This window comes from Chrysoperla carnea, chromosome 1, assembly GCF_905475395.1.
Source record: "Chrysoperla carnea chromosome 1, inChrCarn1.1, whole genome shotgun sequence".
Lineage (NCBI taxonomy): Eukaryota > Metazoa > Arthropoda > Insecta > Neuroptera > Chrysopidae > Chrysoperla > Chrysoperla carnea.
The window spans coordinates 115,135,914-115,160,700 of NC_058337.1; the positions used below are offsets into that span (position 1 = coordinate 115,135,914).

General features: G+C 31.2%; 1 protein-coding gene across 1 annotated transcript; it reads right to left on the reverse strand.

Annotated features, from left to right (window-relative positions):
- Positions 1 to 1,343: 1,343 nt before the first annotated feature.
- On the reverse strand, positions 1,344 to 24,360 carry LOC123293711 (dynein axonemal heavy chain 7-like). The gene is made up of 35 exons (XM_044874617.1): positions 24,120 to 24,360; positions 23,785 to 24,005; positions 23,334 to 23,635; positions 22,899 to 23,211; positions 22,022 to 22,336; positions 21,561 to 21,802; positions 20,892 to 21,113; positions 20,622 to 20,828; positions 19,793 to 20,500; positions 18,298 to 19,231; positions 17,960 to 18,238; positions 17,380 to 17,776; positions 16,924 to 17,318; positions 16,623 to 16,783; positions 16,215 to 16,566; positions 15,945 to 16,076; positions 15,678 to 15,899; positions 15,397 to 15,594; positions 14,708 to 15,007; positions 14,044 to 14,192; positions 13,292 to 13,825; positions 12,470 to 12,725; positions 11,804 to 12,103; positions 10,943 to 11,172; positions 10,424 to 10,649; positions 9,313 to 10,292; positions 8,830 to 9,117; positions 7,085 to 7,503; positions 6,762 to 6,940; positions 5,749 to 6,423; positions 5,216 to 5,587; positions 4,803 to 5,132; positions 3,166 to 3,690; positions 2,704 to 2,847; positions 1,344 to 1,552 (listed from the first exon to the last, which is right to left on the reverse strand). The coding sequence occupies exons 1-35, from the start codon at positions 24,358 to 24,360 to the stop codon at positions 1,346 to 1,348; spliced, it is 11,955 nt and encodes a 3,984-aa protein (XP_044730552.1). The 3' UTR covers positions 1,344 to 1,345.
- Positions 24,361 to 24,787: the final 427 nt, after the last annotated feature.

Genomic DNA, 24,787 nt, shown 5'->3' on the forward strand with positions numbered 1-24,787 from the left:
ATATCAAAGGCATAGTTTTTCCAACAATATTTCTCTGTTCATCATCAATCTGAAATTATAATCAAATTATATTGGATGGACAAAATATTTGAAAAATATGATGATATAAAGAAAAATATTGGGCTATTGGGAAATCTGGTTTTTTGTTTTAAATAATGAAAGGAAGTATCAAGAAATTATTAAAAAATAATTTTTCTTTTAAAAAAAATTCTAGGTTTGGACTTTAAACCAGGTTAACCTTACGGACCACAATTTAATTGTGACACAATTAAAAATTTTCTGTGTCTGAGCTCCGTGACAGAAAACAAATATTGTTTTATGTTCACAATTCGTTGGGAGCGTAGTCATGGTAGGAACAATCAAATCGACACCAGCGCTTCCAGTGGAAATTTTTTGATCAGTGTATGTAAATGATATAGTAAATCCCAAATTAAAATTATTGAAAAATAACAATTAATTAAACTTGCTGCATTAGAAATTATGAAAATAGGAGACAAAATTGCCTAAATAATATTTTTAAATGTAAATTAACAAAATTATTTGTTAAATTTGTTAGAAAATAATAAATTTTTAATGTAAGCCATATATGCAATCCATACAATTGCATTAATAAAGTAACGTATCGTTACCATGGAAACGCCTCCAATAAAACTCATGCATGGTTGGAACGAAATCACCATAGGGAATGACCACATATCATTAAAGTCTTGTTAACTCATATTATTAAACTCTTGTTAACTCGTTTTCTTTTCGGTACAAATCTTTTTATTATCCCTGATCGTTGCTGAAAATTTTTAGACTCTCTGACCGTTTCTACTATTTCTTTGCTAATTTTCTTACTTGTCATTAATCCTTCCATTTTCTTAATTATACAAACAAGCAAATTTCATAAAATATTTGTTTCTTTCTAAAACACAGTAATTTAGTTTCACTGGATTTGAGTAAACGCATTTATCTACTTTGCTGTTTATGTTTAACAAGTAAATATTTGTTTGATGATAACAAGTAAATATTTCTTCAGTCAATAATCTCCATACTTAATTCATGAAAATTAGAATTTGATTGCTTAAAATTTTCTTGAAGCAAGTAAATATTTACTTGCAACAAGAAAATATTTATTTGCTACCATGTTAAGAACATATTTTCCTGCAACAGTATTTTTTTAGTGTTTATCTAAATTCTATAAGGATCCTATTTTTGTACCCTGATTGTGAAAGTCGGAAATAATGCAACCAAAATCTATTTTACTTTAATGTAAAAATATATATATATATACACAATACAAAAGAATTAGGTATATTAAAAACGTCACGATTTTGTTTAGTGTGTTCGGTTATATATCGGTTTATTGTGACAAAGCACATAACAAAGCAACACCTCTTTTAACCCAATGTTCGGGTGGAAGATCCGTTGGAACAGCAATTGGCAATACGAAATTAGATGAATGTCCAGTTGTTGCTAATACACCACGCCTTTCCGTTGTTTTATATACTGGACATGTAAATGTATTTTTGGGTTGAAGGTCATCTTTCTTGATTGGAATTAACCAGATCTTTAAGAATTATAGATATTTAATTTTTTTAATTTAAATGACTACTACACTTTTTAGAAAATACAATATCGAAAGTTAAAATTTGTTCGAGCTCATCATAATTATCATAATAGAAATAGATTTCAGGGGAAACCTCTTCAAATTTGCAACCTTTATACTTTTTTTTGAAACAAAAAATTACAAATCAATGATAGAGCAAAATTAAATTTCTTGGAATCTGATGACGTCATCAAGTTAAAAAATTCGATTATTTTTATAACACAGGCAAATTTGATCCTGTTTTATTGAAATTTTTTTTGAAACCCACTAATTTTGGGTCATTCTTTTTAGCTATTATGTCAGTATTTCGCTAGCTATCACGTATGTGCTTAATTCCGGAACCAGGACTCCGCATTCTTGAAACCTAAAAGAGCTAGGTTAATTTTGATCACAAATTTGAAAAGTATAACCTAAATTTAGTAGAATTACATACTTGGTTTATCAAAATTGGATAAAATTTGAATGTGATAGAGCAAAATTAAATTTTTTGAATTCTCATGACGTCATTGAGTTAAAAAATTCGATTTTTTTTATAACACTGGCAAATTTGATCCGATCTTATTGGAATTTTTTTTGAAACCCACTAATTTTGGGTCGTTCTTTTCAGCTATTATGTCAGTTTTTCGCTAGCTATCACGTATGTGCTTTATTCCGGAACCCGGGTTCCATAACCTTGAAATCTATTAGAGCTAGATTAATTTTGATTACAAATTTGAAAAGTATGACCATAATTTAGTAGAATCACAAACTTGGTTTATCAAAATTGGATAAAATTTGAATGTGATAGAGCAAAATTAAATTTTTTGAATTCTCATGACGTCATACAGTTAAAAAATTCGATTTTTTTATAACACTGGCAAATTTGATCCGATCTTATTGGAATTTTTTTTGAAACCCATTAATTTTGGGTCGTGCTTTTCAGCTATTATGTCAGTTTTTTGCTAGCTACCACGTATGTGCTTGATTCCGGAACCAGGGCTCCACATCCTTAAAACCTATTAGAGCTAGGTTAATTTTGATCACAAATTTGAAAAATATGCTGCAATTTATAGTTTTTTAAAGCTACTTTTGTAAATTTTATTAATGTTTACCATTATAAACAATAAACTTACATAAGGTGCAACATCATACAAAACTTTTGGCGCCGATTCATCTAAAAGTTTAGTTTGTCTATTCCAACGTGCTCCATCAAAATATAATCCATAAACGTAGGCACCATCTTCAGGTCTCTCATCGAATGCCTCATCTTTTTTGATCTATAGAAAAATTAATATGATTTATGAAGTGTTTAAAATAGATTTAATAAACTAAAATAAATCGATAAAGTAAATATTAGGTTCATCAATCAAAGTAAATATTAGTTTAGTTCCTGGGAAAAGTCGGCTATAGCCACATTACTTTTCAATCACTTTACCTTCATACAATTTTCCCCTTCCTGCAATCAAATAATAACCCAATGACGCAACATTATAAAGATACAAATAAAAATCATTTTCTTTCTACAAAGCATATTATAACATCAAATCAGTTAGGAAAATCTCAAAGCCTGAAAAAATACGGTCTAAACCACTTACATCAAAATCGAAATCCAATAAATCAATTGGAATCGTATGTTTTCGAGCAAAATTCTGTTGTACACCAGTTAAAAACGCTTGTGTAAAATAAAATCCGGATATCCAGAAATTTATCGGTGCGCCAACTTCATACCAAGATTGTAAGAATTCTAAACGTTTCAGAAAATCCAATACATAACTACCCAAAGGTTTTAATGATGGGTAAGATTTTTTCAACCACATTGCCGGTATTCGACCAGTAAGTATACTTTTCACCACTTCCTCTAATGCATCAGATAAAACAATTTGACCACGAACACCTTTACGTACATCCAATAAACTACGTCGTATTTCAATTAAAAGTACATTGTATCGACTCATTTCTTGAACTAAAACAGTATTCATACTTTCTGAGTAGGTTGTAGGATATTTTTCTAATGCTGATACAATATCGTAATCTTTAGGAAGTTTTCCTAATATATCGCTTGCTACATCGAAGACAGTATCTTCTGGTGATTTTGCTGTATCCCCACTTGACAAAGCATCCTATAAATACGTCAATAAAAATCATTTAAAATGTGAGACTTACAGCCATTTTTAATCGAATATTAGTGAGGTGTATTGCCCCGTACACACAGTCATGTCAAAGTTTGAAACCAGCACAATAAGGCAGTATTGGCCTAACTGCATTACGATTGCAGTTAGGCCACCTATTTTTATTTAGCAGAGAAAATAGGTCAAATGGCTGTTTTCAATAATAAAAACGGCTAGCAATAAGCCACTTGGATATATTTTTTAATTAAGAACCTTTTTGTAATTACGGTACACGACTGCATCCTTTTTTTATTGAAAGCAGCCATTTGACCTATATTCCCTTCTAAATAAAAATAGAACTTATCCTATGCAATTGTGCTGGCTTGTTGGGGTTTTTTTACTGTCTTGCGTTTTTTATTTCGAATTTACGGAGTCAGTTTTACTGAATTACTAGCTTTTTGGCTTAAAATACAATAGCAAGGTTCGCGAATAGGCAGAATTTGCGATGGCTCGATGGTTTCTTTATTGGCTTACTAGCTTGAAATACTAGTCTCGTGTAGCCCTGGTGGAAAAAATATTTGAAGGAAGAATAAGAAATTCTGAAAAAGTCTTAGGAACTTTGAATTTCTCAACGTTTTCGGATTAGTCTAATTCAGAGTTATTCAGAATTCTTAATACTTTTTTAAAGTTTCTAAGACTTTTTCAGAGTTTCCTAAGACTTATTAAAACTTATTATTTTTCAAATATTTTTTCCACCAGGGAGACTTTAATGGATGGATGATTAGAACTAGGATAGTGCAAAAAATACCCTACAATATTCTAAATTACCGCTAAAAACATTAACTTCACTTACCCTTTCTAATTTTTCCTGATAATTGCAATGAAAAAAAAAATTGAATTAAAAAATATCTATCTTTTTCGGCTACGTTTTACTTACCCTTTCGATTTTATCCTAAGAATTTCAATGAAAAATAAAAAACATTGTAAGATGTATCAAAGATTCGATCAAGTTTAGAATACTATAATGATATTTATGACTTACCGTTCGGTCCTTTATGCAAGTTATTTTGAAGACAAAATTAATTAATTAATAATTTTTGAGTAAAATTAATTTCAAAAATTACCTGTGTTAATAACGTTGTTGAAAGTAATAAATCTGTTTCACCTTGATCTTTCATAATATCTGCATTCGCATGTAAACCAAAAACGGAAGGTGGAGTAAATATCGGTAAGTCTTTAACAAATTTCATAAAATCATCGTAATCAGTGACTGCTGGCACATAAAAGATTTCTGGATTGTCTTCATCCAAAATGAAATTATCCGTATTAACCAATTCTTCGCTATAAAATGTTGCTAAAATTGTATTAAGTGTTCTTCGATCCCAATTATCAGTTACTCTCCCACCATAATTACATTCACCAGCTAAATATCGAAGTGCTACATATTGGACATCCTGCAATGATTCAGATTTACTATGATAAAATATTCCATGTTTTTTGAAGACAAACTATACATGGTGAAAGTCGTCATAAATACCTCATATTCATCCAAAAACATTTGTAATTGTAAAACACAAATTCGTAAATCAGTTTCATTGAACTCATATGGAATATTCCAACCTAATGGTCCAAATTTACGACGTTCTTGTATCAAAGCATGAAAGAAACATAAGCCAAACAATAATCGTTTAAATATAACATTTTGTTTGCATTTTTCAAACCATTCAGAATCGGATATCGGGTCACTTAAATAAGATCGTATTACATTCGCTCGTAAACCTTTTGGTGGTTCATTCGTCATTTTTATACCATTCTGCAAAACAACCACAGGAAAATCCGGTGATGGATACGATGTAAGCCATAAACGAAAGTCAGGATTTGTTGTTTCTGCAGTAAAGGTCTCACAAATCTGTCAAAGAAATCCAAACATACCATTGATTGTAATTTTTAACTATGAAAAATGGATACCAAAATAGATCCTACGTTCGAGTAGAGCACGTTTAAATATTCTCTAGAAAAAAAACTTTTCGACGTTTGGTCTATTATGTAGCAACTATTAATTATACTTACGCCCTCTAGTACAGGCATCCAGCTCTTAGCCAAATGACAATTTTGTAAAACAACCCAATTTCCTTTTTTAATACCTTCATCAATCATTTTTGTTGCAATTGGCCCTTGTCCTTGTCCTAATGACAACGAATCCAAACGTCTTGCTCCAAATCCCTGATCATCAGCAAATTTTAATAACAACACTGTTGGATCAGCACCCGGTGTTAAAACAAATATTAATGGAACAGTACATTCTGAATCCATAAACGCTGACAACAGATCAAATGGTGGGGGAACTATAAATTGATTACCAATTTTTTCCGTTATGAATAATAAAATTCCCGCAACAAGTTTGTCACTGCGTATCACCCGTAAAATTAATAACTTTTGGAATGTAGTTAATTTTGTATTCCATTCACCGGGTATTGCATCTTCAGTTACGGTATTCGAATTGAAATATTTTTCCCAATCTTGTGAATGTGATACGAGATCTTCACGTAAGCCAGTATATGATGGTAGACCATCTAAACGACATAATTCATCCCATGATGGCTTTGACATCCATTTTGTTGGATTTTCATATGGATTTTCTAATCCAACACCACCAGTCAATAGAAACATCCATTCACCCATATCCAGCTCATTTTTGTATTGCATTAAATTAACAGTTAGCAAAAATGAGAATAGTAGTTTATCCTTCCGACAAAATTCGAATCATTTATTAATGTATATAATTTAAACAAATCGGATAGCATCGCCATCTCTTAACTTACAGAGGAAAGTTTTTATCTGCTAGTTCCTTTAGCAGAAAATTTAGAAAAGGATTATATGCAAATTAATGGCAATTTTGCTATGTTTCTAAGATTTGGATATTCTGGCAATAGGGAATGGCTTCTATAAATAAAATTATAGACAAAGTAGACTTATGACAATCTCTCCTCTGCTGGGTAGATAGCGTATTCCTTATTTTATTAATCTGATTAAGAAACAGCAATGAAATTATTTGATATCCGTAATTCAGAAAATTTTATTACCTTTTCGAATAAACTTCGACAAATATTCACGTATAAAGAATATGTAAAATATTTTTTCAATTCCTCCAAACGAATTTCTACTTCTTCATTTTTCTCAGCATTATCGAATGTATTTCGAAACAAATTTACAAACCATACCAATGAATACTGATACATTGGATCTACATTAGCTAATGCAGCTATAAATTACAAAAAAAATATTAGCCTATGTTTATGTTTTAAGAAAAATATTATAATAGAATTTAAGTTTTTGAAATTCTAGGGCGATTTTGATCATTAGCGAAGCACAAATCTACTGAACCATCTTAAAATTGTTTAGGTACCTGTAGTAAAAAACAACACCGAACTGTAAGTAGCAACCGGATCATAAATTAATCTTGCCGCATCTATCGATTTTTCTGTGATTTCAGCAATAGCTTGTTTCTTTGTGATTTCGGTAGCTAATACTTTGGATGAACTCAAAACTTGTACACCAGTTTCATCATCCAAAATGTTACCCTCTGATGAGCTTAAAATTTGTAAAATTTTATCCTCAATTTCTTGTAGCATTCGTTTATTATTTGCACCTTGTACAATTAATGCATTCTTTTCAGCTTCTAAATCGGGACGTTCTTTTGCCACAGTAATACCCAATAATTGATCGATTAAGCCCACAGTTGTTATCATAAAATTAACAAGTGTTACTTTTACAGACACTTCAGGCAAATAATGTGGATTTCTTAATTTTGTTGTTATATAAAGTCTATAAAAAAATTACAATTTTATTTTTAATAAGCATTCCGACCTAACAGAAAAAACGAGGTATTGAATTGAATAATTTGAGAGTGAGAAATTTAAGCTGGATTTTTGAAACATTCAATTTTTAACTCTTCAGAACGGTAGCGTACAGAGATTCTCTCGCGCTAAAAATAAAACTTAACAGCTGTGGTAGTTTAGTAATGTCGGTTTAAGACTATTCTATACACATTTTTGTTTTTCGTTAAACTTTATAATTTTTAAAAGAATCACCAAAAAACTAAATATCCAAAGTGGTTTTTCAGACAAAAGCGCTTTGAAATTTGGATATGTTATATTTGGTATTCATATTCTACCTGCCCTGGATATTATGGAGTGTTTACTGTACAATCCAAACTGGTTACTTTTATTTTGTTCAGACCCAGGTACTTTTACTTATTCCACTGTACCTGAATTTGAACAATGAAAAATTGAGAAAATTAACAGGATTTTCGAAAAACAAAAGTACCCAGGGCAGATGAAATATGAATACCTAAATATATTCAAATTTCAAATCGTTAAGTAAAAGGTATAATCGCAGTGCTTGAAATTCAATTGAAACTTAAATCATCATTATCTGGAAAACCGGTTTTCATTATATAAATTTTTTTCGACCAATGCATATTTTAAAGAATTCTTATAAAAATTATAAAGTTTCATGCCAATCAAAAATATGTATAGAACAGGCCTAAATAAAATCGCATTTCGTTATCCCTCACTACTTCACCTATCTCCAACCGCCATATTAGAAATCAGATATTTTTTCAATGACAGATGACAGATAAATAAAATGTGATATCTAATTATTATTATTATGTATTTAATAAGTGATATTATCTATCCAGAACAATAAATAAGTGAGTAAATTTAATATATTATTCTTTTGTATGAATTAAAGTATTTTCACATGTAAAATATGTAACCTAAAAACATATTGTAAACTCATGTTGTAAACAAAGTTTATGATTTTTTATAAATAAGACAGTTTTTGATGGTAACAAGAATTATCATTCCTTCATTAACATAAATAAAAAATAAGAAAAACTAGAACTATAACCTCACATTACTTTATCAAGTCTGAAATTTCGCACCTGCGTAAGTTTGCAAGTTAACCTTTGGGCGCTTGCGCGATAGAGAAGTGAAATTTTCTCTAAACAAAACAGTAATGATTGTGATACGAAAGACAACCGGACTGAAGGGCTAATCATATGATTCAGAGAATAAATTTTCTGATATAAAAACATATTTCTCATTTTGAATTCCCAGTCAATTTTGTTGCCCCCCTGCTTTTTACCTGAAATTCTTACTAAATTCAATGACTGCATCTCCAAATTTCATTAATTCTGTACCACCTTGTTTGTAAGTTTGTTGTAACAGTAAAGGCTCCAATATTGGTTCCAATTCTTCACCAACATTTTCCAATAATACTGGTGTACCAAACTGAATTGCGTTTTCCAATGTACGAACGTAATCGTTTTGTGTAAAACGTATTATGGTAAATTTATTTGCAGCTTCCATATTCTTTATCCATTTATTTGCTTGTCCTTGTGGATCAATCATCAATGGATAACGTTTAGCATTCCTTGAATAAAAAAATTCCGTTTAAATTTGTTTTTTTCTCCCTGTCCTCGGTAAAGAAAAAGAGTTGGGTCAAAACAAAATTCAGTTGATTAAAAATCAACAGAAAAAATAGCAAACAAAAAACCCTTTTAAAAAATTTTTTACGGCAGTGTGTTTTACCCGTAAATATCTTTCGATTCTAGTTAAAAAAACATACTTAATTATAATTGCATTTTCCACGGAAAAATTATCAGATGGCAATCCAAATAAATTCCATTGACGAATTTCAACAGGTTCACCTAAGACTGTGACCAATTGAAAATTTTCATCGCATGGTATACCTAAACCATTTAATTGTTCAGTCCATTTTTTTATTTGATCATTACGAAAGTCCATAGTGAATGGTCCTAAATATGCTACAATTCCAGCACTTATTAAAATATTCCCACAAAGTGAATCATATTTTTCTCCTAATGCTTCAGCTGTGGCACGCCATCGTACCCTTTCTCCCCCTAAACCGCCAATTAAATCAGCAGCGCGTTGTAATTTTTTTGTACACAAATCTGCTTCATCACTTAATCGTTTCAATTTAGCTTGTTCATCCTCTAACATTTTATTTAAATCTGCAACTTTTAAACGTGCTGCTCTTAACATACCACGCTTCTCTTCCAAGGCTTCCGTTGCTACTTGTAATTCAGCTTCAGCGGCAGCTAAGGCTTCTTTTTTGGGGGCAACTATTTTTGCAACAACATCATATTGTGACAAAGCAATGACCCATTCACAAATACCTTTAGCCGCATTTGATGCTTTCGTTATTACATCTGGGACAAATAATGGATCAACCAAAATTTTGGTACGTATTTTTTCCATGATTTTTGCTGGTATAGTATCCTTTTCAAACTTTATTAAACCTTCAAGAAATTTCATATCACCGAGTAAACGTTTTGAAGGCCCCCAATAATCTTCAATCGTACCTATTCCGGATGGATTTGGTAATTTATCAGGTTTTATATCTTTTAAAATACAAACAGCTTCCATTACAAGTTTCACACCTTGTGGTGGACTTTTCATTGTTTTAACAATTGTTATATCTGCTTGTGTTAAGGTTTCTAGAGCTGCAAGAGCTGCATCTAAAATTGGCTTGGCTGTCGCTAAGTCAGCATCACATTCATCTTTGATTGATTTAGCAGCTGCAGCCTAAAATGGTGTTACTAAACTACTTTAATATTTTTCAAAATGAAAATTTTCAAGAAAAACATTTTATTCCTTTTATATTCGTATTCGTTCAACAACACAAAATAATATTTGATTCAAAATTTATTTCTTACCTGAACCGATGCAGAAGCTTCTTCTGCCATAACAATTTCTTCAACTTTAGCAGCTTGTTCAGTTTCCTTTTCAACTTCTTTCACTGTTTCTGCAACATTTGCAGCAGCCAAAACTAATTGTGGCTTGATTTCTGCCAAATTCTTTTGCATCACGATGACATCCGCTTCTGCGTCAGCTAATTTTTCTAATCCAACTTCATATCGACGTTTTGCGGCCATTATTGCCCTTTAAAAAAATCATTATGAATCGTTTTCTAATAAAAATTGAATACTAGAAAAATACGATTCTGTCCTAGTCTGCCCCAGATACCTACATTCTCTTAAAAACCAAATAATACGCATGCTCGATGGGACAGAAGCGCATAGTAATTTTAGTGAGAAAAGTAAGTCTGGTCCACTTATAATCTGTGAAATCTTTTTCAATCAACAAGTTTGTCTGGGGCAAACTAGAACAGAATAAAACTTTCGAGTATACAATCTTAATTTCAATTTAAGACAATTCATTTTATTATTACTCACTGTCTTTGAGCTGTTAATAAAGCATCAAATGTTTTAATTAATTCCAAATATGACGTAGGTGTTATATAACACTGTCGACCTAATCTTGTAAAAAACACTTTTGCCATATCTTGAGTGGATGTATGAAATGTTTGACACATTTCAATGCATGCTGTGCGCTCATTTGGCTTTAAATCAATTTGACCCACAAATCGAGTCGCCACAGCTAATAAAGCATCAGATGGCCACGGCTACAACCAAACATCTAATTGAATTATTATGCATCTTTCGAGTAAATAATTGAAGTGAAACTTCGCTCTTTGTATCTGAGAGGGTATACAGTTATTACATGTGTGTTAAATAAAGGTCGGCAGAAAAATTATCAAAAATTGATAATAAACTTCCAATTTCTCTTCCTTTTGACTTATAAAAAAAAAAAAAAGAAAAAATAAATCGAAAGAAAATCTTTTGAGAGAAATCTTTCGAAAGAAATCTTTCGAGAAATAGAATCGAACTAGGTATATTTAGTATTCTATCACATTACTAAGCAACATGGCCGACGTAAATGTTTTCAAAGTCTTAATACTTAAAAAGAGTAAGAGTGGGTTATAAAATGGGTTGAATCGAAACAGTGAATAAAAACAGTGAAATATCCAGCATTAAAACTTAGAAACAAGTTTTTCAGTGATTAAATATCTATTTCTTATTACTATTTTTACCCAGAAATATTTAGAGAAAAACTGTTTTCAAAGTTTTGTTGCTTTCTATTCACCGCGCTGTTTCGATCCACCCCATTTTACGGTACAAATTTTTTGCTAATAGATTACCAACGAAGTTTCATTTCTTTTTAGAACACTAAGTTGCACATTAAGCTCTACATACGTGAAACCAATCAATTGTACAACAATTAACTATAGATGGAAATTTTCGTACTCGAATACGAAAATTATTACCAATAGGACTCATTGCCAATACTATATGTAGTTGATCACGAATAATTGATACAAAATAATTAAATAAGGCAGCCATGCTTCCATCTGTTTGTAAAGCTCGATCACGTTGGCGATCACGTTGACGTGCTTTATCAGTAATTTCCACTTTTTCATCAGGAGGAAATATGTTTGGCACTTCACCAGAATTTAAAAGATTGTTGATATCTTCTAAGAATGATTCTTCTTTTATCTAATAAATGAAAAAATCCCGTCAATATTTATCTCGATAACTAAGTTTTAGAAAAATGTCTAAGCCTTATGTTAAAATGACAACAGTTGACAGAATTTCATACATTAGATTTGATCTTGACCGTGTTTGATTTTGACCAAGATCAAAATAATTTTTCCCATCACTACATATTCTGAAACATAATTGTAAATCGTCTGAACATACTTGTGAATCACTGAATAAAAATGTCGCATGAATTTCTGTAGAACTATCTTTTTTAATATTTTACGAATATCTTTGATATCGTGTTTGATTTTGTCCAAGATCAAAATAATTTTTCCCATCACTACATATTCTGAAACATAATTGTAAATCGTCTGAACATACTTGTGAATCACTGAATAAAAATGTCGCATGAATTTCTGTAAGAACTATCTTTTTTAATATTTTACGAATATCTTCATGCCATTCTTCTGGACCATATTGTCGACTAATTTCCACTTGATATAAATCATGTTCGGATATGTGTGATGCTAAGCGACTCAAAGATTGACGGCCAGATCCACCAACTCCAACTAATAGTGCATGACTTCGTGGTTGTTTAATAATTCGACATATTCTGGATAAATGTTCAATGGCAAAACTGTAAAAATAAACAGAAAATAACTGATGCTATTTCTCCCGTAAATAGATAAGACTCATCTCACAAAAATCTATTTATCAAGTTTCTTCATTTTTATCTAGGAGTGGGCTGAGAAATAAGTATAGAGAAAATTTAACAAAGAATCGAATACCTAACATCACTTATTTTTCAAAAATAAAAACTACGTGAATCTCCCACCAGCTTTGACTGACTTAGAAGGTGGAAGCGAGAATATAGCACTTCTCGTGAATACAACCGATCTGTTTGCCGATTTCTGGACCATTTCTTTAGATGATTTGCCCCTTTTCTATTACACTAGGTTAGGTTAGGTTAGAGTGGCTGTTCTGGGGTGGGACACACTTAGACCATGGAGTCCGTTGTGATACCGAAAAAGGGTTGGCCTATCCCCATTACACTGGGTTGCTTTGAGATATTGTTAACTCAACAAGCACATTGAGCCTTACAAGTCATTGATTTTAGGCTAGCCCCGACCTGCTCCCGCTCGATATATCAGTGATTACACTTATGCCAAATCTAAGCAAAAAATTATAAACAGTTCTTCTTACGTAAACATGACCAAATTCATTGGTTTTTTTGACATATTATTATATTCCTTTAAATATCCTTCCACAATATTTCGTAAATGATTCAAATCCAAAACTTCCATATAGAATTTAGAATCAGCTTTTAAATTTGCAAAATCACAATATATTAATTTACGTAATGCATTTTCACCAATAACAGTTTCATCTTTATCCAATAATCGACTAAAAACTTCGTCCATGTCGACATCAAAACGATCACGCATAACATTATGCAAAATATTAAATAACCATTCTTTTTCTGGATCCTCAACTAAACGGTCATAGTAAACACGTAATATTTCATGCACCCACAAACGTTTCATTGATGTCAAATCTTCAATTGCTTCGGGAACTGACAGCAAAACACCTTGAATCACTCGTGCAAAATCACGTAAATTGAATAAATAATGACATTTTGATGGTGTTGGTAATAAATTTAATCGCGATTCTCGGTATATATCTAAAGTGGCCATTACAATTTCTGTAATGCATGGATCAAATTCCTTGGAAAATCCCCTAAAAATTATCAGATTTTATTATTTATTATCATGAAACAATAATTTCTTGGTCATTTTATGCTATAACGTCTCTTCCCGTTCAAAGAACTCAATTAGGTAAGAAGTATATTTTTGTAACTTTTAAGCCTGCTCTAGCTCTCATTTCGAATAAATTTTTGGGAAAATCGTTCTGGTTAAAACCAAGAAATTTCGTCTTATATTTTATGTGATCTGTACCTTGTGTCTAAATGCCATAGCATTATCTTACTAAAAATAGCTATCAAAATATCTTCTTTAAATTCATTTACACATAAAATATTAAAATGTCGTGCAAATCTTGGTGTTACAGTTAATCCAGATGTTGGCGGGCCCATAGCGCACATTATCTAAAACATTTCGGGATATAGAGTAACATTCAAAAAGCCATATAACTCCGTAAAAATAGATCGGGATCTGGACGCCTGATAATATTTTTCATGTTTACTTCGAAATATAACGATAACAATTTTATTTCTTAAATGTGAGCGCTATTATGCCAACAAGAACCTGAAGGTGGTGAAGAAGTAATAAATCTCAAATGCGATAGTAAGTTAGATTAACTATCGATTCGAAGAATGGCCGATAACTTTTCATATATAGACTTTTGCTGAATAGTTAGCCTGCGTCCTAAGTTTTGTTTTTGCATTTTTTATCGATAATATAAATGGCGTCAATATCCAATTTTCGTAAAAAAAAAAAAAAAATCGTTATTTTCACGAAGCAAACGTGATTGAGAATTATCGGAATATACTGTGAATATTTTTTGGGGAGATTATAACAATTGATGTGAATGGTGTCCAGATCAGAACCGCGAACCATTTTTCGGGATAGATATTGGTCTAATACGAATTCCACAAATTACCTGTATATCAACTAAATATAAGGGAGTGATCTCTTTTCGATCATACCACATTTCTTGATCAATCATTTGTCGAAGTATTTCAATTGGAGGTTGTGCCCCATATGTTTCTTTCATTGGCATACTCACATCGTCAACAAATATTACAAATTTTTGTTCAGGTGGTGGACCATAAACACCCCGACGTCGTTTATCTAATTTTTGCATTATAATATCTTGGGTTTCATTTGCCGATGTTTGAGCAGAAAAATTTATAAATATTGGCTTATAAATTGCAGTGTTCACTTTTTTCAACAAAAAGTCCTATAAAAGTATTTTTAAGACAAATTATCAACCTCATCCATGTAAACTTTCTGGATATCATATCGCTATTACAATGCCCGATATTCTGAAGATACAAGAAGGCTGTTGACACAATCTAACTCCAAACAAAAAATAGCTTAATTCGCTTAATGTTATATATACCTTTGCAAGTTATCAATCCGGACAATGAAAATTTGGAACGTTTGGTTCCGTATGTCTGTATGTAAAAGATGGTGCCACAAAACAAACTGACAGATAGACGGATAATGAAATAAATTCATGGAAAGGAGCATGGTCCAGCGAAATCGATTATCGAAAGCATTTTTTGCGAAGTGGGAAATAATCTGATAATTCGGTAATTGAATAAATTTATCTTTTTCATAACTTACAGTAACATAAATCGATTTTCCAGTACCAGTTGGTCCCACAAACATTGCCCGTTTTCCATGTTCCACCAACAGTTTCATTAGTGCTATGTATCGAATTGTTTCCACTGTAGTTACAATTATTTGATTCACCGGTATATCTCTGGGTATTGCCGGTGCTGCTAATAAATCATCTGACCATTGTTTCCACTTGCCTTTACCCTAGAATGCATAATTTTGAAAGGGACCTTTTATTACAAACGCCTTTTGGCTCATGTCAACTCCAAAGCCATGAAAATAATTACCTGCTTTATATAATAATAATCAAATACAGTTTTCTCTGAAGGAAGTACATAAATATAGGATTTTTCTGGATTTTCAACAGTCAAACCTATACCCAATTCAGTCAATAATTTTGTGGGAAATGTTTTTTCTAACAATCCTCTAAACAGTAAATCAAATTTTGGTCGACTATCTGCAAATAACGTACCTCCGAGTGACCATATACATGAAAAGAAAAAAAGACCCTATAAAAAAAAATGAAATCATCAGGTCATTTTTACCAGACTTACTTCTATCTGGGCCCGAATATTTAATGCGGGAGTTTGTTTCATGTATTCTTCGTCATAAAAATCATCCATAAATGTTTCACATAAATTCATGCAGCTTACAAGCAAATTTGAATTTAAAGTTGGATACATTTCCTAAATAAAACTTATCATTAATAATTTAATTGTCTGCGTATTTCTTTGTGTTTGCTCCTCTGATTCATGGTCTGTTTAAGAGTCCTTATTGCTCTTAGTCCTTAAATTCAAACTTTATAGTAAACAACAGATGCTTACCTGGAGACCACCTCGTCGAATTAAATACAGTAATGGATTACAAAATCGAAAGAATAGAGTTTTCAATTGTAATTTATATGCTTCTTCCAATAAAGGTGGTAATCTGTTTAGCCAGGATAAAACTAAAACTTCCCATCCTAACGATGCAGGTTCCATGTAAATCATACCACATCGGGAAACTGTAGCCGGTGAGGCTACTTCTAAATCCATTGGTTCGAATATTAAATTTGTGGTTGGTGCTAATTGAATAATTTCACCAGACATTAAACATAATTTTTTATTATCGTCCAAAACTGTATTCATATTTTCAATCCACACAGCGTCCACTGGACCATCGAAAATTAACCATTTTCTAAAAATGTGAAAATTAATATCGAAATATTTTTAAAAGATCGATAATCAAATTACCGATTTTCGTTTGGGGATAAAGCAAAAGCTCGATAATTTACAGCTAGGACACCATCAAACCATTCATGAGAAACAGCATCAAATTGCCCATATAATTGACCCATCGTTATGGATTTTGGATTTATTACTGTGTATTCCACTCGATGTTCATCCATCAAACCCTAAATTGTAAATCAAAGATCATAATTCGCTTTTTAACTTTTTGAGTTTGTTTAATATTTTTCCAAAGTACATATAAACAATTTGGGCGAAAGACATTCTAAAAAACAAAGGACCTTTAAGATTGAATATTTGTTTTTACCTGATCTTCAATTAATCCTAATGCTGAAGCTAATATCTTGTAACAACTGGTTTTACCAGCAAATGGAAGCCCAACAATCATTAAACCATGTCGACATATTATCATTTCATATAATTGTTGGCATTTTTCTTGAAACCATGGAATTATTTGAATATTTGCATTTTCACCAGCATCATTTAAAGCTTTGTTCAAAATTTCATAATCGGGTTCCGGTAATGTTAAACCAGGGAACAAATCTGATATGATTCCCAAAAATAATGGAACATCTTGATCCAAAAACTTTGGTAAGTTAACATCTTTGATTGCACGTAAAACCATTTTGTCTTCATCTTGATCAGGGTATTTTAATTTTAATGATCTTGCTGCAGTTAACACAGATTTAACCGCTCTCATTCCTGAAATTTAATATTTTGATTAAAAAACATTGCTTTGTACCAATAATTTTTTTTTCCTTACCATAATCATAATGACATTGTGAAGATAATTGTTCCGAGCATAATTTATATGTGGCAACAATTTTAATAGCCAATGGTTTGGGATATAAGTATCCAAATGAATATAGCTCAATCTCTGCAATTAAAGAATAATCAGGCACCATCATAGCAACTGATCGAAATAGTGCTTTTAAGTTATCCGGTAATTCTGATCGGCCAGCATAACCAGGATTCATTGTTATAAATACAGCACAAGTAGGATCCAACTCTAATTCGGTACCTTCAAATACTAAATATTTAGCACCAGTTCCAATACCACGTTGAATTGTTAAAATTTGTTGAGCCACTACCGATAAAACTTCTAAATCAATACGATTGAACTCATCAAAACAGGCCCATGCTCCACATGACAATAATCCCTGAAAGACAACGTGATTTTTATAACAAATAACAATGCTTAAGCCCGGAATGCTGCGCGATGTAATGGAAATTTAAAATATATTATTGGGGTTTCTAGAAGTGTAAAAATCTGAAGTGAGAACAAATCTCGTAAGAAAATTACCCGCATCCATGCGATGCTCCGATTGAGCTCTAAGACATACCTTAAAAAATTTTCCTAAGGCAATATAATCCAAACCATCAGAACAATTAAAGACAACACATTGTTTTGCAACTGCTTTTGCTAAATCTTTTGTAGTCTCAGTTTTTCCGGTCCCAGCTGGACCTTCAGGTGCTCCACCCAAATGTAAATGTAATGCTCCAAATAATGTACGATAACATCGATCAGTTAATGGGGTGACAACCAAGCGTGGTACATTTCCTAAATACTCATACCCATATTTCAATTGCGAGTTTATCATTCTGGTAAATAGATCCTTATCCTAAAACAAAATTTTCTTTTTGTGTGCTATTGCTATAATAAGATTTTTTTAATTCTTACCAGCCAATAATAACGTAATTGGGCTAACCACTCAAAATCATTGATACTCGACACTTTTTTGCTAATTAAATCAGCCAAAACATCTCTAGCATGTACATCTAATACAACCAATGCACCCAAAGCAATTCTTGCTTGTGGGCTTAATTTACCACGAACTAATTCAACAACAGCTCGAATTTGCTTAATACATTTTTCGTAATATGCATTTAACGCGTCAAGACCTTTTATAATCGCTTCTTGGACTTCAATTGTCCAATAATAACAACCTATACTTTGTACAATTTGTCCAGGCCATACCAATACCCATTCGTCTCGCTTCCGTACTTTATAATCTTCAATTGATTTTGCTACTGTGGTATGTACTGATTGACGCATATCTGTTTCCAGTTCACACAACCATTTTTCTACTTGACCTCTTGCTTGGACCGTATCAATTGTGAAATTTAATTCAATGACCTCACCCTCACTGGATTTCATGTGTGTAATCACTAAAGCCTCGGTAAATTCTAACTTTGCAATACCTTCGAAACATTTCTTTAAATGTGGTTGTACACGTTTTGGATCTTTTGTTTCGGATAAAATTTCTAATAGCTCATCATTTGATAAGAAGAAAAATCTTGGGAAAAATAGACGTTTCTTTTCTAAGTACGCATTTAATCCCTTAGTTACTTCATCTAATAACTGTCGACATTTTTGTAAACGGGGACTCATTTTATCTATTTCGATTACTGTCAACACTTTTGTATCTACTGATACTTGTCGCATAATATCCTTCCATGTTTTATCTACAGCGCTGAATCGTCTTGCTTCTTCAGGCATTTGATTTTGTATGTCAGGTGATGAAAAAATCGGTTCTAGGTACATCCATGTTGCTTGAACTTTTAACCAATCTTCTAATATTGCCTCAAGTAATTTCATTTTTTCTTGCCATATTCTTTAAAATAAAATTTAAGAATTTTAAAATTTTAGACAGTTACTCTTTAAAACAATTTTTATCCACTTTCCGGTTCTGGTAATTGTTAACCTTTTCTAGAGTTTATTTTAGGACGGCTGTATTTCGGATATTTTTTTCCCTATTGAACTTAGGTAGAGATGAATAAGACCAGAATCAACATTCAATTACTGTTTATTGTTAATTTGAATCCCATTAAAAATCCTGACATCTTTTGTTCAAAAAACTAGCTAAGCAACTTCTGCCTCAAGCCTTGAGTCAAATAATTATTGCTCTCCATGGTGCCTTGGCAACGACTGACTAGTCGTTATGACAAGAAAGAATCTAATATGGCATTCAGAAATATCAATTCTTTTATGAAAAAATTAAATGATTACATCCATTCTGTGAATAAAGGAAAATTTTTTGGATTAAATCACTAGAACTGAGAGTCGAGTTTCTATAATTCTTGATGGATCCGAATTTTAGTACTACTCAACTAGTAATAAGCAAACTGTTTGCAATAAGTAAGAATTTAAATTTTTCTTCAATCACATAACGTACCTGGCTTCATCTGCAAAAGGCTTGATGTATGGTGAATTTCGTACTGTTTGGATTTTTAATAAATTATCATCCAAAAGCGTTTGAATATCATCACATGCTGATAATATATACGTTCCAGTATCACGAAATGGATTTATCGTAAATTCTTGATCCTCCCAAGCAGCTTGCATTTTATTTAATTGTTTCTCCAAATTACCTTCTTTTGTGGCTGCCTCAGATATTTTCTCGAATTTACCTACATACTCTTCTAAATGAAAATCTATAATTTTCGCCAATGACATTTTGTCATCAACATGAATGGGAAACCCAATAATATCTGATACCTCATCCCAATGACGCTTTTTCATACATGGATTACCTAGTGTATTTATAATTGGCATATTCTCTTGGAATTCTTCAAGTTTTAATCGAATTGCTGTTGCTAAATTACGCGGAGTTAGTTTTTCACTAAAACCTTTTTCTAATTTCAATATATTTCGTGATAAGGTTGATAATTGATTTTCAATATCTTCTGGTTCAAAACTACCCACTCGCGATGACATCCACAAATCATGATTATCGAAAAATTCAATTGCATTATCGTATAACTTCTTGTAAGGTATCAACGTATCTTGAGTTTTCTTCCGAATTGGATATTGTGACAATTCCCACCCAAATGCTTGTTCCTCTTCATTAAAACGATCGATTTGATCAGCGGCCGCTAATAATCTAAAAAGGAAGAAATTTAACAAGAATAGACTACAAAGAGAAAATCATCTAAAAAACATCTTCTAGATAGAGAATTGATTATTCTAAGAAGTGCTTGAAGCAAACTAGCTCAAATACATACTTGGTCTCAAATCTTTTAGCCTTATCATGATACTTTCGAATTAATTCAATATCACCCCATTCTTCACATTGACTCACTTGGCGAGCATAAATCAATAGATTTTTTGCAAACTTAATTCGACGTTCTTTTAAAAATTCTTGATATTCAATCGATTTCTTTTTAACAATCTCATCCATTTCTTCAAAGACATCGTCAAAATTTAATGCCCTAAAATTGTTTTCATTTAAAAATTAGAATCCACAATTCTAATTCAAAATATAAAAAATCTACCATTGAAAAGTTGTTTTATTTTGTTTCACTTCTACTAAACCAAATTCGGAATGATTTCCCATAAATATCATTTGATCTAAAATTATACGTAATTTATCCAACATTACTGGTAAAATTTTCTTCTGTACTTCTTTGCTGTAGGCAACAGTCGCTACAAGTTCAGCGGTGTTTTTGGGTACAGTTAATAAACGATTTGCTATATCTTCATATGCTTTTCCAAGTCTAAATTAATATCAAAGGTTTTAGTTCTGGAAAAATACCTGGGAGACGTAGAAAATGTACTTATTTTTAAGTTTCATCGACTTTCTTCGTCTCTGAAAGTGTATTCAAGTTTAAAATGAAGTAGATAGTAAGCGAATCAGCGAATAAGGGACATATTAAGCAAAAATATAATATTGATATAGTAGGTAACGATAATATTATTCAGTAATTGGTTGAACCACTGTGAATCGAACGAGATGTTAATTATTTTTAAGAAAGAACTGGCAAAAATTTCTGGTCCCGTATAAAATACTAATAATTTATCTCTTTATCGCTATGGTTTCTTCAAATATTATCTACTAATTTACTGCAATACTCAATGATCATTGGGTTTGCCTCAAAGCGGTAATTGCCTTTTCTTTGCTATTTACTTTTCTCGCTGATTCACCACATTATTCCTATTCTTACTCTTTGCATGCTGTTTGATATTCATTTCGATTATGTTGAACTAAATCATTTAACATTTTTTCCGCTGCTGTTGTAATATTTGTAATAATTTCATTTCGTTTTAAATTGAACAATCCTGTGTTTACATTTGCGACAATTTTGTTCGGTATGGTACTAATTAATTCCTCAAAATATATAATTTTATCACAGTACTCTTCAAAACTGTGATTTTTTGACATAAATGCTTCGATTTCATTTTTTAACTAAAAATTTATAAATATACTTATCATTTAAAAACGACTAAACCAATAATTACTACAATCACAGAATTTTAGAATAATAATAAAAATAGTGACTTGTTTTGATTGGATGCATTTCCCGAACTAGAGTGGTTTTATTATATAGGTACCGGTTTTAGAATTTATCATTTTTTCCAAAATTTTGTGACGCTTATTCATTTTATTTAGTACATTATCATTTATTATATCACGAAATTCATCAAAATCAATCACTGTTAGTTCTGGGCCAATACGTTGTTCCTTAACCAATTCAACAATTTTGTGATGCATGGGTTTGACAATTTCATCAAGTATAATTGGTTTCAAGAAATGAGTAGTACTTTTCTCATGATACAATTCTGGATACAGTGTATATTCAATACGATTAAATTTTTTTATTAAATTTATCATCATTGTAGTCGGTTCTAACAATAAATCACGGAATTTCGTAAAATATGGTTCAAATGATACAACTTTATTTCGTACAAAAACACTCATATCAAATCCACGGTTTAATATCTATAAAAATAAAACAAATTAGTTTTCAAAAAAAAATTGCCTTGTCTCATAAAAGTAAAACTTTTTTCAATATTTTGCGTCATTAATTTTCATTTTTATTTGCCGTAAGTTAATTCCCTCCAATCAAGATGGTGACCATAAACTTATCCGGAGTGTGAAACTTTCTCTATTTACCCATTTTAGGATTAAATGATAAAATTTTTCAAACAATATTTATTTAAAATGACGATTTACATACGGAATAATACTTAGAATAGTAAAATTCATCACCGTGTCCTCGAAAAAAGGAAAAAACTCTAAAGATGTTGTTTCTAATTGTTTTATATTATTAATAACTCCATGGAAAGGATCTGAACTTTAACTCCCAAATTTTCAAAAATCCATATTTTCAAAAAATTTTCGCCGAAATATTTGATACTTTTACATACGAAGTGTGAACCTTGCTTTTAGGTCCTAGGCTAGACAACTTTTTAAATTAATATGAGTTGAAAAAATAATTTCCTTCTATGAGACAGGTATAAAAAAAAAGTATAGAGATTGTTAATTGATAGATTTTCATTACCCCAACATCTAAGGCCCATGTCACATATTCTTTTAAACTTTCAATACAAATACTCTGTAATTGATAACTCATTAACGATGCCACACAATTGAAATATTTCTGGCCTAATTTCGGGTCTGTGATTGGTGGGAATAAAACCCGTTTCTTACTACCACTTGTTTGTTTAAATATGCTAACAATGTCAGCATACCAAACGTTTTGTAAATGTTCTATAGCTTCATCAATTTCAGCACGAAAAATTGCATTAAATTTATTCACGTCCAATGGAACACCAAATTCGTAGAATTTATTGGGACGTAATAATCGAATATGCCTGTAAACAAATACAAAAATAAAAAGAATATATTATATGTTCTTAATTAACAATAAAACAAAGCCTTAACTTATTTCCTTAAGTCTTTCTAGCTAAGAAAAACAAACTCATTGAAAACTTACTGAAATTCATTACACCAACGATTAATTAATTGTCTCAAACAAATATTTGTAATAAATAACCGTGATTTTAATCTACGTTTATTATTTCTAATCGACATTCCCCAATTTGGACTTTCTTTAACTAATTCTTGACGTTCATATGAATCTTGTTGACTCGTAACCGATGCTTGATTACTCGGATCTGATAATACAAAATCTACAATTGATTTTTTTATTGACGCAGTAAATACATCTTGTAAATCTTCTTTAACTTTGCCAACATCGCCTTTATCTTTTAATTGAGGCGGAATTAATGCAAGTACCTGGAAAATAAATTCAAAAATACGGAGTCTCGCAATTGTTAAGGAATTTTAGCGAAAAATATAATCATTTCTAAGTTATCATTTTTTAACGAAAGTTACCTCAGGGTTTCGACCCAAAATGAATGTTTATGGCTCAAGATTTATCTTACCTTATTAACCAGGGTCGAGTCCATTGGAGCCACATAAATCTTATCGATTCCATGTAAAATGTAATAATGATATCGTAAAACATCGATTTCATTTTCTGTGGTGAGTTTTGAATCCGTGTTATCGAGTTGGATTCTACCAACCAACAACTTTACAAGACGATCACGAAATGATTCTCGGCGAAATCGTGCTAATGTTAATTCTTTCATACGTTTTCGTTCAGCTAAAACAAATAATGCCTCAAATAGTGGAAAACCCTTACAAATTTCCAAGTTATGGTTTTAAGCCTGGGAGAAAGTCGTGATATTCAGAAAATACTGCATATAAAAATATGTACCTTTTGCGTTACGAACATCTTCCGGTGTTCGAATGACCAACGGTTTTTTATATTTAAGCGGTGGTCGTCTGGCTTCCTCCGGCAATTCGTATATCGGATCCCAAATGTCTCCCAAAATAAGCGGTTCATTTCTTGAACGTTTTGGACCATCTTCAGAATGGCATTTTGCTTTGTTGCAAACACAAACACGCTCTTCAAATAACCGTTTTTTTAATTTTTTACGTTCAAATTCGGAAGTCATTTAAAGTAATGAAAATTTTAAAATCTTTTTTAAAAACACATTTAATTATATTTTTTAGTAAAATAAATATCTAAAAAAAAGAACCGAATTTCGTGTCAGTAGACTCAAGTAGAATTAAAAGATGTTTTTAGAAAATTATAAAATGTAAACAAACATAAAATTGATTAAACTCGATTTGTTTATTATGAAGTGATAATGGAAGAATAACTAGGTAACCATAACAATACTATTATAATATAGAGTGTCACATAACAACAGCATGCATGCATTACAATTGCAAGTTCATATTATGGCCATTTTGAAAATCTGGTTCATTTTTCGATTGAATGAAAAGTTTCTGAGATATCGACTGTAATTGATTCGGGATGTTACCCTTCGTATACAATTTTTGGTTAAAATTGCTCTAATTACTCTAATGATTGTAATC

Coding starts and splice junctions, on each gene's coding strand:
- LOC123293711 (XM_044874617.1), bottom strand. CDS start 24,360: ATGACTTCCGAATTTGAACGTAAAAAATTAAAAAAACGGTTATTTGAA. Junction 15,595..15,677: donor ATTATTATTATATAAAGCAG/GTAATTATTTTC, acceptor TATGCATTCTAG/GGTAAAGGCAAGTGGAAACA. Junction 6,941..7,084: donor GGTGTTGTTTTTTACTACAG/GTACCTAAACAA, acceptor TGTAATTTATAG/CTGCATTAGCTAATGTAGAT.